This window comes from Pseudorasbora parva, chromosome 4 (assembly GCF_024679245.1).
Source record: "Pseudorasbora parva isolate DD20220531a chromosome 4, ASM2467924v1, whole genome shotgun sequence".
Lineage (NCBI taxonomy): Eukaryota > Metazoa > Chordata > Actinopteri > Cypriniformes > Gobionidae > Pseudorasbora > Pseudorasbora parva.
In genome coordinates this window covers 18,060,296-18,075,176 of record NC_090175.1, presented here as the reverse complement: position 1 = coordinate 18,075,176, position 14,881 = coordinate 18,060,296, and the positions used below count along the sequence as shown (strand labels likewise).

General features: G+C 37.5%; 1 protein-coding gene across 1 annotated transcript; it reads left to right on the top strand.

Moving 5' to 3' along the window:
• Window positions 1-827: 827 nt before the first annotated feature.
• On the top strand, window positions 828-14,881 carry adra1d (adrenoceptor alpha 1D). Its single transcript, XM_067441160.1, has 2 exons — window positions 828-2,152; window positions 13,507-14,881. Exons 1-2 carry the CDS (start codon window positions 1,228-1,230, stop codon window positions 14,058-14,060), a joined length of 1,479 nt encoding a protein of 492 aa, XP_067297261.1. The 5' UTR covers window positions 828-1,227; the 3' UTR covers window positions 14,061-14,881.

Here is a 14,881-nt window from a genome sequence, read left to right as displayed (position 1 = left end):
TTTAGGTCAGTAAGATTTTCTTTTCTTTTCCTTATTTTTGTGGTGTGTGTGTGTGTGTGTGTGTGTGTGTGTGTGTGTGTGTGTGTGTGTGTGTGTGTGTGTGTGTGTGTGTGTGTGTGTGTGTGTGTGTGTGTGTGTGTGTGTGTGTGTGTGTGTGTGTGTGTGTGTGTGTGTGTGTGTGTGTGTGTGTGTGTGTGTGTGTGTGTTGGGGGGGTTGTTCTCTTAAGACAAAAATAAATGACATTTTGACATTTATTGAAATAGAAAACATTTACTTTACATTTGAATTATATTATTTGATAATATATAGGTTGTTTATAAAGGCATATAGCATATATATATATATATATATATATATATATATATATATATATATATATATATATATATATATATATATATATATATATATATGCCTTTATAAACAATGTATATATTGTCCAAAAAAAATTTAATAAATTAAAATATATAATTTTATTTTTTTATGTTATATAAAACAAAAGCAGCCATGGTGAGCAAGAGAGACTTCGTCTAAAAACATTAAAAATCTTACAGAGCAAAAACTTCTTGCAGCAGTGTATATATTGTGAAAAATGCTATACAAATAAAATTGACAAAATAAAAAAATATATAATTGACGTGATTTTTTACCCCCCATTGCTGTTGCTGAATGATATTCTACTGATTCAATGTATTATAGGATAGGCCTGTTGCAAATCCAGTCCTTCTCCGTGCAGCAATAATACAGAACCCTCTAGTGGTCATGTGGAGAACTGCAGCAAATGTGCGACGCGTCACCAAGTTCTCAGAGCTGGAGGAGGAGACCTGGAGCACTCGGGTCCACATTGAGCCTCTGTAATCCAGTTTGGAGTGGTCGCTGAGGATGCCACCAGAAGTACCCTCTCCATAAGACCTGCAGTGCATCGGCACTGTGGTTTTATATACATAGGAGCTTATTAGTTGCTTGTTAGTTTATTCTACCTCAAAAAGAAAAAAAGAAAAGAAAAAAAAGGTTCAAATTATATTTCAGGTTAAGCCATCACACAAAAGTGTAGATGTTTGACAGGCAACATTTTATAAATGGGCTCACAAAGTAACGGATCCATTTGAACAATCTGAATCTGAAGACAACTTCCAACACTAACGATGAGGATGAAACTGACCATGAACCGACCAGCCAGCACCATCGGACCAAGCCAGTAAAAGTCGTCTTTATGGAGTTTTAAAATGACATTTTCTAAACTGCTGAACGAGAGCAAGGATGAATTCTCCTCGGACGTTCTCTCCAACATCAGCAACACCACCACCTGTGAAGGCATCACCCTCGACTCTCAAGTCATCGGTGTGGGAATCTTCCTGGCCATTTTCATTCTGGTGGCGATCGTGGGGAACATTTTGGTTATTCTCTCGGTGCTTTGCAACAAACATTTGCAGACGGTCACCAACTTCTTCATTGTGAACCTGGCCATAGCGGACCTTCTGCTGAGTACCATTGTCCTGCCGTTCTCTGCGTCTCTGGAGGTGATGGGATGCTGGGTGTTCGGTCGGGTGTTCTGCAACATCTGGGCAGCGGTGGATGTGCTCTGTTGCACAGCGTCTATTTTAAGTTTGTGCATTATATCCATAGACAGGTACATCGGGGTGAAGCACTGTCTGAAATACCCCACTATTATGACCGAGCGGAAAGCAGGTGTCATACTCGTGGTGGTCTGGGTTTCTTCAATGGTGATTTCTATCGGACCGCTTTTGGGGTGGAAAGAACCTCCACCTTCTGATGAAAGCATCTGCAGCATCACGGAAGAACCTGGTTATGCTCTGTTCTCCTCCTTATTCTCCTTCTACCTCCCGCTCATGGTGATTTTAGTCATGTACATTAGAGTATACATCGTGGCCCGCAGGACTACAAAAAGTTTGGAAGCGGGCGTGAAACGGGAGAGAGATAAATCAATGGAAGTGGTGCTGAGGATACATTGCAGGAGCATGCCGGAGGATTCGAGTACGAGCTCGAAAACAAAAAACCACCCGTTCAGAAGTTCACTGTCCGTGAGACTCATGAAGTTCTCCAGGGAGAAGAAAGCTGCTAAGACCCTCGCCATCGTCGTGGGCATGTTCATTCTTTGTTGGCTGCCGTTTTTCTTCGTTTTGCCTTTGGGTACGTACGAGTTATTCTCTGTTTTATATGTGGTTTTGTTTTTTGTTTTCTTTTTGTCGGTTTATAGAGCAAAAAAAAAAAAAAAAAAATCTTTACAATTGTATAAATAAATAAAAAAGTTTTTTTTTTTTTTTAAGTTATACTTTCGATGTTTTACTAAAAAAGAAATAATAGGCCTACATTTCAACTAGTAAAAAACATTTATTGTGACCGTGTAAATAAATGTTATGACATCATCGTTATTTGTTTACAACTTTCTATACATGTTTTGCCCCTAATCAAAATTTCCCCAAATAATCAAATAAGACCCCACTGGACAAAATAAAATGATTACGACATAATTTTTTGATTGTTTTGGTACTGGGCAGTTAGCGAAATCACAAGATAGCTAGCTAGAAATATGTGTTCTAAATATACCTTTTTGTTTTCTTCTCCTATGAGACAGTTAGAAAACAGGATTGGTTCCGAATTTGGCTAAATATTCCAATGAAAGCAAGTTTATTAGAAAATATGTTGAAACTTAATTTATCGTTGTCTGTTTTATTTCGTTTGTAACTTTGAAATGTAAAAAAAGAAAGAAAAAAAAGAAACAAGAAAAATAAATCCTACATTTCTGCATCTGTCATGCGTAAACAAATGGCATAATATCATAGGCTGGTGTACATGAGTTGATAATGTTATAGTATTTTAAAGCATGTGTGCTTTATGCCTTAACATGTCAAATGCATGTCTATTTCGATACAGTGTTGTTACTCCGTGGCTAGGAAAAACAAACAAAATGCTTGAAATGCGTAGCCTGATATAAAGCGCAAGAGCTGTTACCTGAATGATAAATACTTGCGCTTTTCACACTGACGAGAGCAGTTCCACGCATCACTTTTTTCTATTGCATTCACAGTTAATACGATTAAACTAGATGGTGGATGTTTGCTCATGGCATGGGGCTTTGATCAGGATTTGATAGCAGCTCAAACTTTAGAAGGGAGATTGTGTTGATTTGCTACATTGCTATCGATCTTTGTGTTGGAGAACATTATGTTCTGTGAGATTCAAAGGCTATATTGTGCATATTGGATGGATGGATGGATGGATGGATGGATGGATGGATGGATGGATAGATAGATAGATAGATAGATAGATAGATAGATAGATAGATAGATAGATAGATAGATAGATAGATAGATAGATAGATAGATAGATAGACAGACAGACAGACAGACAGACAGACAGACAGACAGACAGACAGACAGACAGACAGACAGACAGACAGACAGATAGATAGATAGATAGATAGATAGATAGATAGATAGATAGATAGATAGATAGATAGATAGATAGATAGATAGATAGATCACTTCATATTAATATACTATAATAATAACTATAACTAGGTATTAACCCTCACCTACCCCTAAACCTAATATTAACCCATGTAGTATAGGTAAGTAAATTGTTAGTGCATGAACTGTAAAATAAAATTTTGTCAAAAAGTGCAACAAATACATAAACAGATATAAATAACAACACGTTGTACATTGTCAAACCAATAATAATGAATGCAGAAGTGAAAGGCTGAGGTTTGAGACAGAGGGTTTGCATGCCAAATTCTCAAGCAGCCAAAAATGTGTTGTGACTCATTTTTTAGTTATATTGCCCATGATTTTGTGATATTAACACACCAAACACAATAATCAAGTGCTAACAAAAGCAGTAAAGTTTCAAATGGTTTTTTTTTTTTTTTTTTTTTACTTACTGCCCACAATAATGTGTCAAAAACGTCCTGTCAACAAACCCATGAAACAGAAGTTGTGCAATGATTAAGTTTTTTTTTTTTTTTTTTTTTGCATCGCGGGATTAATAGCTAAACCCGAGTCATGCATAGAAGAAAGAAAAAAAAGATGATATGGGATATTCACAATGCAGGAATGGTTCATTGTCATATGTTCAATCAAAGACCACCCATGGAAGACTAAAGGAAAGACATTAGATTCAGTGTTCTAGTCACGCAACCATTGCCCAAGAATATGTCACAGAGGCCAAGAAATGTGCTAGAAATGAGGAGAAAAAAAGCTCTCTCAATACATTAAAGGAATTTTGATGTTGCTGACAGGCATGAAATGGGTTCGTCTTAAGTATCTAAACAATCAAACAAATAGAAATGATTATGATGTTTACTATTATTAGTTATTTATTAAAAGAATCTAACTATAGGCTTTATTAAAAATTATTTAAAAAAACATGGCTGGCATTGTACATTCCCCTCAATGTACTGGTTTCCTCTCAAACCCACCATCCCATCCATCTCCAGGGAATTCCAGAAGTGCGGTTTTGACAGTCCTTGCTAGTATTCCACTCACTGTCACTGTGGGGAAAAATTGGGCAGCAGTGCTTGATAACATCTCCTGGCAAGATCTGCATGTGGTACTGGTGAAATTCTGGGATCAAGATGGTTTGGGAAGGGGGGCCTGAGAAAATGAAGGAGGCACTTTCACTCAGGTCCCTAACCTCCTTTTGCCCAACGCTCCACTGCCTTAATCACGGCTATTAACGGGTTGAGTTAAATTGGGTGCTTTCGTTTTCCAAAGCCTCAGAAAGAGCCAGCCACCAGGACAGAGGAGGGATATGACATGGCTTAGATCCACACGTACACTGGAGAAGCACAAACCGTGAGTCGCTGCGTTAGAAATGAAGGCTTTCTTCAGTGTGAAGGCATTTAGAAATACGAGGGATGTTCTCATATTTGATTCTACATTCTCTTGTCTGGTATTATATATTCTGGTTATTCAAAATAATGATTAAAAAGTGTTTTGTTTATGACTCTTTGAAATGTTTGATTCTGTTTGGTCATTCAGTAGCCGGATATTTCCTGATATCCCACTGTTTATCAGTCCAGTCATCCGGGTAACCGGCATTATTTTCATACTAACACAACTTCTTGTTTCATACTAACACAACTGACGCTATCTTGCATCTCAGTTGGTGAAAAAAAAAGACCTCAGAGCATTTCAGTATTAATATTACTGTTTTAAGGTATAAGGATAAGATTGGAAATAATTTCAACTCAAATCAATGTTTCATGTCTGTTTATTTTTGTGAGTAACTGTACAATAAGTGGGATAAGTACAGTTAGCCTCTTAATAAACACCCCTCCACTCTACTTACATAATTGTATTTTTTGTGGCGCAAGTTTTTATAATGATGGGTCCGCCCTCTTAATGAGGGTCATATTTTTGGCAACAACATGTCCACACTGTTATTGTTGTGATGGGTCAGAAAAATACTTTGCTTTTGGCATATGTTTGTGCTGGACAGTGAAAGACATACTTCTGGTGACACACACAACCAGATGTTTCTGCTTTTATGAAATCACCAACCCGATCACACATAAATGCGTATAAATAGTACGAGTGTGCAATGTCGTGGAATGTATACGCCAAAACTCATTTTGGCGTGCATATGATACGCTGTTTTTCGCGTGCATATGAGACGCACTTTATGGCGTATATATGACACGCGCTTGGGTAGGTTTAGGGTAGTGGGGCGTATATATGACACGCGCTTGGGTAGGTTTAGGGTAGTGGGGCGTATATATGACACGCGCTTGGGTAGGTTTAGGGTGGTGGGGTGGGGGGTTCGTATGTATAATACGCCATAAAATGCGTATCATATGCACGCGAAAAACAGCGTGCCATAGACACGCCAAAATGAGTTTTGGCGTATACATTCCACGACATTGCACACTCGTACTATTTATACGCATTTTTGTGAGAATACCCTGGAAATCACAGTAAATATTTGGTGACTTTTTTAAAAGGCTACACTATGCAACTTTTCCATCCGCTAGAGGGCGCCTACTCAAAACAAAGGCGTAGTTTGATGACGCCAGGTTTGAGCTCAGAATCTTGGGACATGTGGTCTTCACCTCACAGTCGGTGGAAAAGAATTGGAATAGGACTCGGGCAGAAATCATATTCATGGATGCGGTCATTAACGTTACTGTAGTATGAAGCAGAGCAGGACCGAGTGTTGAGGAGCTGAGAACGGCTGCTGGAGCGACTGTTAAGCAACACATGGCTCACGAGCAGTGAGACTTTTATTATGATGGAATACAGTCGCTGGCTACATTTCCTTTTTTCCGGTCACGAGTATGAGGTAACGCAGCTCTGTTTATCATATTAGATACATTTAAGTGTGCTTAAAATTATGTTATGACGTCACTCTGTGCGTTCACTCAGCGGCTGCTGTCACACTTGTTCACACTGCTGAGAGTAAAGAGTTTCTGCAGAATAAAACCAGAAACCGAGAGTAACGCAGATATGACACAATTGACAGGCGACTCTCTCAGTCGTCCCGGCTCCTTGGTTAAAATAGCAATTTTCTCACAATTTACAAATAGTTGGAAACATTTGGGATATTGTAAGAACTCAACTGAACAAAAATATATAAAACTGGCCTAGTGGTTTTGGGATATTTTACTGCAAAAATACTACATAGTGCACCTTTAATGCAGTGCCAGGTTTGTTGATTTCAAATGTTATTACATTGTAGTCATTTGAGAGTGTGTATGTGGTTAATCCAATTAATCCTCAAATCCAACTTTTTTTAATTTTTTTATTTGTGTGCGTGTCCCAGGTTACATTACAAAATAGAAAGATTGTCCTCACTGTAAGCCTGACCAAATCGTCCCATTGGAATCGTCCTAACAATGGCGGGTGAAGGTCGTGTGTGTGTGTGTGTGTGTGTGTGTGTGTGTGTGTGTGTGTGTGTGTGTGTGTGTGTGTGTGTGTGAGAGAGAGAGAGAGAGAGAGAGAGAGAGAGAGAGAGAGAGAGAGAGTTTATTTAATATATATTTGCAATGATTTGGCAATGTAAGATTATGCAACACCTCTGAATTACATATCACTATGATTTTATTTGTGTTTTTTGGCCATAACTTTTCATTTCTTTAGTAGAATTCCTGCTGTCCTAAAGAAAACTACAAACTACTTCCATGAAATTACATAATGACATATTCCGTGACAGTTAACTGCAAGGTTTTTTGATTCGTAATATTTAATAATTGTAAACATTGTCATTACATCATATCAATTTGTGACTATGTGAATAATCCAAAGTGCAACAAGTAGAGAATGAGATGTTTTGTTGCATGTTATTTATGTAGACGTGATATATTTGCAAATCATTTTCTGGCAATGAAAGATTACATTGTGAATTTCACCCTGGTCAATTTTTGTTATTTTGCCATTAAGTTTCACTAAATACCATATCTTAAGACTACTGTGATTGTGCTTTGTGAATATGAGAGCTTTATGGTATTAAGTCTGATTCACGTCACCTGCCTGTCAAAATGATCCTGCTCCGTTTTGACCCAAGCTGTTATGTCAGCCTCTAATACATTTACATTAATTTGACACAGAATGCAGCTTGACAGGAACTCACACATGTAGCCAATAGCCGTGGACCAAGTGAAAATAGTTCTTCAGGTGATCAGTATGCAATGAGACAGCCTTAACATGTGGCTTCCTGCCAAAACACTATAGCTTAAGTGGCTCGTGCCAGGCAAATTCAGAGCTATAAACAAAGACAGCAAGAACGCATTCAACACTCTCAGCTTACAGCTTCAAATGAATTGCCTCTCTGACTGCTGCTTCAGTATTAAAATACTGAAGTTCGTTCAAATTTTCCCTAAGAAAAAAATGGTTCTTTTCAGAACTGTTTCTTTGAGGTTCTTATGGCAGCACTGTGAAAACCCTTTTGTAAACTTTACTTTTAAGAGTGTAAAGAACATGCATGTCAATATAACAACACCTTGGATATTTGACAAAGTGCTAACTGAACTCATTTCCTTAACTTTTGATTAGGCCATCTGCATCCATAATTCAGAATGTATATTCAAGTCAAGTCGTCACCTTTATTTCTATAGCATGTCAGTCGTTTCAAAGCAGCTTTACAGTGTTAACAGGAAAATAATGCAACAGAATTTGATTCAGCTGTACAGCCGCTCTGGAAAAAATGGTGATGTTATCCAGCTAATTTCAGTTATCATATAGTGTCAATGCAGGCAGATCAGTAATGTTGAAATAAGTGTTTCCAACTGAGCAAGCCAAAAGCCAGAGACGACGGTGGCAAGGAACTAAAATTCCTTCAGGGCCAGAATGGAGAAAAAAAAAACTTGGGAGAAACCAGGCTCAGTGTCAGTTCTCCTCTGGCCGATGAACAAATAATGAATGATTATGATTCTGGTAAGAAGTTGCATTGTTACATTGTTTGTAAGATTATTCAAAATATTGAAGTCGTGGAGATGGGTTTAATGAGGATGTCACGTCGTATCAGGGTTTCAGGGAGGCAGGGAGGCAGGGAGGCAGGGAGGCAGGTCCACCATTTGGTTTGGATACGGCCGGGATCCGGCTGACTGCAGTAAACCTCGGGATAAACAGAGAAGCATCCCCTGCCCATTCGTTTATTTATTTATTTATTAGATGTTTAAGCTTATTGATAAGCTTTCCGCAACCTTACCTACTTTAGTTCAGCTTGCTTTTCTAAATCCTTTTAGCAGAATTTCTCAGATGTTCCTCTAAAATCAGAACAGCAAGTTTAAAAAGAGTAAGAAGGTCCACTTTTTCTGCAGTGGAAATACACAGAATGGTTCCAGATTGCACCAAAATAAGGGCTGCTACATTGTACATAATGCTCTAGCAAAAAAAAAAAAAAAAAGTTTTCTCTGAGTAGCTATCAAACATCCGGGCTGGTGTATCTCATAATCACAACATTTACCAAAAAGGAGCTTTCCAGGGAAAGCTTTCATCTCAAAGTCCAAATTACGACCTTTACACAAGAGGGAGAGCACCATATCTCTTTGTTCATCAAGATCACACTACTCCCAGTCCTTATATCTATTCCCTCTGGTGCTATTTTTATACATCTCCACTGACAGGGAGGGACTCTGACCTCTCGTGACACTGAAATGCATGGCATGGGTGATGACAACTGGTTTATGTGTGAGATAATGCAACGCTAGCCTCCCCTCACTCCCAGTAGGGAAAGGACAAGGCAGGGAGGAGATATTTACATTTATGCATTTAGCAGACGCTTTTTTTCTCAGCTATCAAACATAACGTCACTAAACTAACTAAAAACTTATTTAAAGATATTGGCAACATATGTGGTGTCAGGCGTAGATGGAGCAGAAATGTGCAGGTAGTTTAGAAGGAGTGAACGTGAAGATAGACCACAGTGTAGTCCATCCATGACCACATTCATCTAGCTCAGATATGATTTATATCTTCAGTTTGTGCAGGCCTACTGCATTTAAAGTCAATGTAGAATAAATGTTGCCTATTTGCTTTCTTAAAGGGATAGTTCACCCAAAAATGGTATAATTTACTCACTTTCATGTTGATCCAAATCATAGACTATAAAAAAGATGAATGACATGCCTTAACTTTCTTTCATTGGCATTTCCAAATATGGCGCTGACATCTTGGATCTCGAATCTGTGCAGTAGCAACTTGGAGCCCGACTGATTGACGTCACGGGCAGTGAGCGTAAAGTTGAGCCGCGGTATCAAAGTCCCACCCCCTCCTGCCTAATCAGCAAGTTTTTGTGAAATAAACTGGCATTAGTGCCTCAGTGATTACAATTAGAGAAGCTGTCAATCTCAGCTATCAAACATAACGTCACTAAACTAACTAAAAACTTATTTAAAGAACAAACACTTTAACTAACATCAGTGTAATGAAAACTGCATAAAATGACAGAAACCATCTGTGGAAAAAATGTATTTGAAGTGTAAATTGATTGTTTAGTTGGTCTATGTCCTATTACATTTCATGGAGAGGGCAGGCGGGCTTTATGACCATATACTGCATCCAGTCACCTGGGGGTGATCGAGACACATTGGCACATTGGCATAGGACTCATGTGGCCGACTTAATCCACATCTATAAGAAGATATTTTTTCATCTGTGGAAAAAAATGTACCCCCCTCCCCCCCTTTTTTTTAAAAGCCAAACTGGAAACCCTAACACTCAAAATAATGAAGTGGTTTGAGTAGAGCCAACTCAAATTAAACGCATTAGTTCAATCAAATTAACGTTTATCAGTATAACTTTCTTTTTCTTTTGAGTTCAAAAAAGTACACATTTTAAGTAATTCGAATTTTCATTGTTTTGAGTTTTATGAACATGTTTCTTTTAATTTAGACAAACTTAAAGGTGCAGTGTGTAGTATTTCTGAGGATCTATTGACAGAAATGCAAAATAATATACATAACTACATTTTCAGTGGAGTATAAAGATATTACATAATGAAAATGTTTTTAATAACCTTAGAATGAGCCATTTCTATCCACACGCAGGTCCCCTTACTGTGGAGTCACCATTTTGTGCTGGCAGGTTTCTACAGTAGCCTAACTGCTCTATAGAGTGTTAGCTACTCTCTGCTGTCTCAGACGACATCTCTGTCCTGTCTCGACCACAGTAGCTTCTCTATGTGCTTCGAAAGGGAAGGGTGAGCAGTGGGCAGTTTCAATTCCACTAGATGCCACTAAAATGTACACACTGCACCTTTAAATTTAACTGAAACTGGGCTGAGATTTATATTTCTCAACATGATTTTCCATGACATTTAATAAAGGGGAGTAAATGCTCAAATAAAGTGTTATATAATGTCTTTGTGCTGCATTAATGTTAAGTAATGTTAAAAAAATAGTTGTGCTTTTTGTTATGCTAGTTTAGAAGAGTTTCAGTTATGTGGGTTTTTGTGGGGGGTTGCCATCATGGGGACAAAAGGAGCAGCTTATTTTGAGAACAGATATACAGTGTGTTAAATGTTTTATATTGCAGTACTCATTCAGAAAGTGCTATGATATGCTAATGCTATCATAGCATTCTGCTACAAAGGTAGCATGTACAGAATTAGCTAGTTTAAGATAGCCAAGTTTGTTAGCAATTTATTTTACAGTGTCATTGTTACATGTTACATGTAGCAATAACTATAAATGATGAATCATTACATCCAATTAACCCTAAACATGTGTAATGTAGCATGTAGTAAATACTTAAATGCATAATTACACTGTAATACTGATAGCTTAAAATAAATTGTAACCAAATATTTAATTTGAGATTTAATGATAATTTTAAGATAAATGTATGAGCATACTCAATTTAAGTTCTGCTTAATTAACCTTAAATGTCTTAACTTAAAGCTACACTGTGTGATATTTTCATCCATCTAGTGGTGAAAAGATATATGACCATCAAGTGAATATTAGTTTCTGTTCCTCTCAATTCTGATTTCGTTTTAACAACTACGGTGGCCGATTTAGTCCAAGATTAACACGGCTTCCAGACTTCATCCATGAGTGTTCCTTCAAGTGATGAGGTTATTTTAGAAAACTATTATAATTTGCAGTTATTTGATTTGTCAGTTAACATGTAGGTTATGACATCTACACTGTAAAAAAATATGTTCAATAAGTTATGACAACATATGTTTTTACATTGTTTTAACTCATCAAAATAAGTTAAGCCAAGTTAAACTTGTTTTTATTAGTTATACAAGATGTAACTCATTTTTTAAAGTCAGTTTAACATAATTTAAGTTGAAATAACTTAAACATCCAAGTTCAAAATTTGCCTTTTTTTACAGTGTATGTAAAATGAATAATAGTTTTATGTTTTCGTTATTTTTTTACCATTTCATTGCTAACATCAGCTATCAGGTTCCCAGACAAATGCAAGCTAATCTTAGTAAAGTAACTTTTATCAGTGCTATCGTTATTCTGTATATTGTACAACATCACTAGCGTAAGGCAAAGTTTACATATCATTTTCTCCTCATGAGCTCTTTCCATCTTGGAAAGGACACTCCAATATTCACTTTTGTCTTGTTGATTTGCCTGTTGCGTTGCCGTCTTAATTATCTTTTTAAATTCCTTGATACTTTTCGCTCCACCTCTGATACATATCCTTGAGAATAAGAGTGATCCTCCATCAGCAACAGACTTTCAAAAAGGCTTTCAGGTTTTCATATAGCAGTCTCAAGCAATCCCCCTCTTCACATTCAACACGGTGCCATCGAGTGTTAAAATGCAAAAGGCGAAGCTTGAATTCACGGGTATGTCCCTCTTTGGCTAATGTACTTTCAAGATGGAGGGGCAACATGGCGACCAGCATTCGAACCCCTCACCCGTATGTATTTTCAATGGCATATTGTAAACTTACGAGAATACTTTATTACTTGAAAGAAGTAAAAATACATTAATGAGCACATTTTTGAAAGAACTAAGTGTTTTTAGCTAAAAATAAACAAACAAAAAAAAGTTACACAGTGTAGCTTTAAAAAAAAGTTGATGCAACTCATTACCTCACTTTTTTGAGTTTTGAAAGAACCATTATTTTCTTAATGTGAAGAGCATTTTAATGTTTCTAAAGAGCCCTTTTCAACTATAAAGAACCTTTTGTGCATTGGAAAGGGTCATTGGATTTTAATGGTTCTTCCTGGAAAATCAATGCCAATAAAGAACCTTTACTTTTAAAAGCAAGTTCATTTGCAGGTGAACTACCCTTTAATGCACATATCTGGTCTTATTGTGAACGATTTTTTTGGTGCATGTTACTCCAAAGCAAACTATTTTGCTTCGTAATCTTTAACAATAATGCAACAACTTTCCTCCCCTGAAACTAATTTCTATTTCCACTGACGTCACGTTGGGTAACATTAACCAATAAGCAAAAAGCTATTTAGGCAATGTTTTACATTTGGTCTTCCCACCTTTCACATTGCAATTAATTCCCAGTGGATACAATCAAGTCTTGCCTTGCAATTGTTTGTTAAAAACATATTTCGCTCAGAAATGACTGGAGTAAAATGTGTTGCAAACGGCAGTTCATGTTGATTGTGATGACTAATGGCCAGTCTATCAAAGGTAATAGTCCTTGTTTGGTTTGGAAGGGAATTTGGGAAATGACAAATTGGCATTGCTCCCACTCTGTGTCTCCGTCAGACAGAAAAAAAGAAAATAAAAGAAAAAAGAAATAGTTTCAAAAACTATTAAACGATATGAGACTGTTAGAAGATATGCCATGTACTATTTAAAATGCATTAGATTTTTTCAGTGAGCTGGAGAAAAAGAAAAAAAAAACAATGTGCAAAGTATATAATCTGTCTGTTGGGTATAATTAGGCACACATGGTTTTAAACGGTGAACTCGCAGATTTGAACTTTTTAGCGTGTGGGAGGAGAATGGTAGTTTACTTGAGGCACAGCGTTATTTCCCATGCAAATAATTTTCTCTTGAGCCGACAACTAAATATTTCTTCACCTCTGTTTCTCTTTCTTTGCGTCCTCAGGCTCTTTCTTCCCAGCTCTGAAGCCTTCTGAGATGGTGTTCAAAGTAATCTTTTGGCTGGGATATTTCAACAGTTGCATTAACCCTGTAATTTACCCCTGCTCGAGCAAGGAATTCCAGCGCGCCTTCACCCGTCTCCTGCGCTGCCAGTGCCAGCGGCGGCGTCGCATCCTGCGCCGGTTCTACGATCAGCGCTGGAGAACGGCCATGAGGGGACCCCGGAGGGACCCGCACCGAGACTTCTGCTCTGGATTTCCCTTTCACGAGCAGTGCGGTAATTCTATATATTCCTGCCAGAGCAAAAGCCGGCCTCTTAGTCTGAAGGGCTGGAGCTTCTTCCCCCCTTTACAGAAGTCCTCCTTCCAGCTGAAGGAGAAAATGAACAACCTTTCCAATAAGATCAAGAATGGTACGGGGAAGAGTAGCACGTCTGCTCTGGCCCGGACAGAGATCGACACGGTCTCAATGGGGATCTATAACGACTGCGGCGATCAGAGCGGCTACCAGATTTATGACCTCACAGAGTGCTACGGCCTAAAGGAAACAGACATATAAACAAAGACAAACTTTACTGTCTGTTTTCTCAGAGCTCTGACCCACTGCCAGCCCTTAGGAACTGTTAGATTTTTCCTCAAAGACTAGTAGTATTCTTGTTATGTCTGTAAGTGCTTGAATAACGTTGAGAAGCAAATGTGAGGGAAAAGTACATTGTGTGGTAAAGGACATTAATGTATTTCCATGTGGATATTTTAAAAATATTACTCTAAAAGTGGGAAATGTACACTGAATGGAAATATAAAAAATAAAAAACACTTATCTGCACTGGACCAGAATGAAAAGACTCAAAGCTGCTGGGTATACTGCGTTGTCCATGTGGCCTTAGAGAAATAGTCAAATGTTTCAAACTCTCTGATGACCAGCGACGTATTTGCAATGAGCTATTGTTACAATTACTTTGACCTGTTGTACATTTAGTGTGAATGGAAAACATATTTACAGTAACTGTGATGTATTCACGAGACTGTTGAATCCATGATACTGATTTCCATTGACATAATGATTCACAGATTACTGTGGAATTCACTTTTAAATGATTTGAACTTGATTTAGAGGTACATACCATTAAATGTGAGGCGAAATTTGTAATTGAAATGGATTTTGTGCAGATGTCTTCAGTATTTCAGAGGGTAGTTGAGTACTATGTGCCATCCATGCTATTCTTATGTCATCTCTGAAAGGACCAACAGTGAAAAGTAAAAAAAAAAAAAAAAAAAAAGACTACAACTCAATTTGTTGTGTTGTTGATAAAAGCTTTGACTTTCTTTGCAATGTGACGACGTCTTTCAGTGTCAACTATAAAATATAATAAATCTGAA

What these genes read in the sequence shown, in the direction of transcription:
- adra1d (XM_067441160.1), top strand. Translation starts at nt 1,228, where the DNA reads ATGACATTTTCTAAACTGCTGAACGAGAGCAAGGATGAATTCTCCTCG. An exon ending in TTTCTTCGTTTTGCCTTTGG is followed by an intron (nt 2,153 to 13,506) that starts GTACGTACGAGT and finishes TTGCGTCCTCAG; the next exon opens with GCTCTTTCTTCCCAGCTCTG.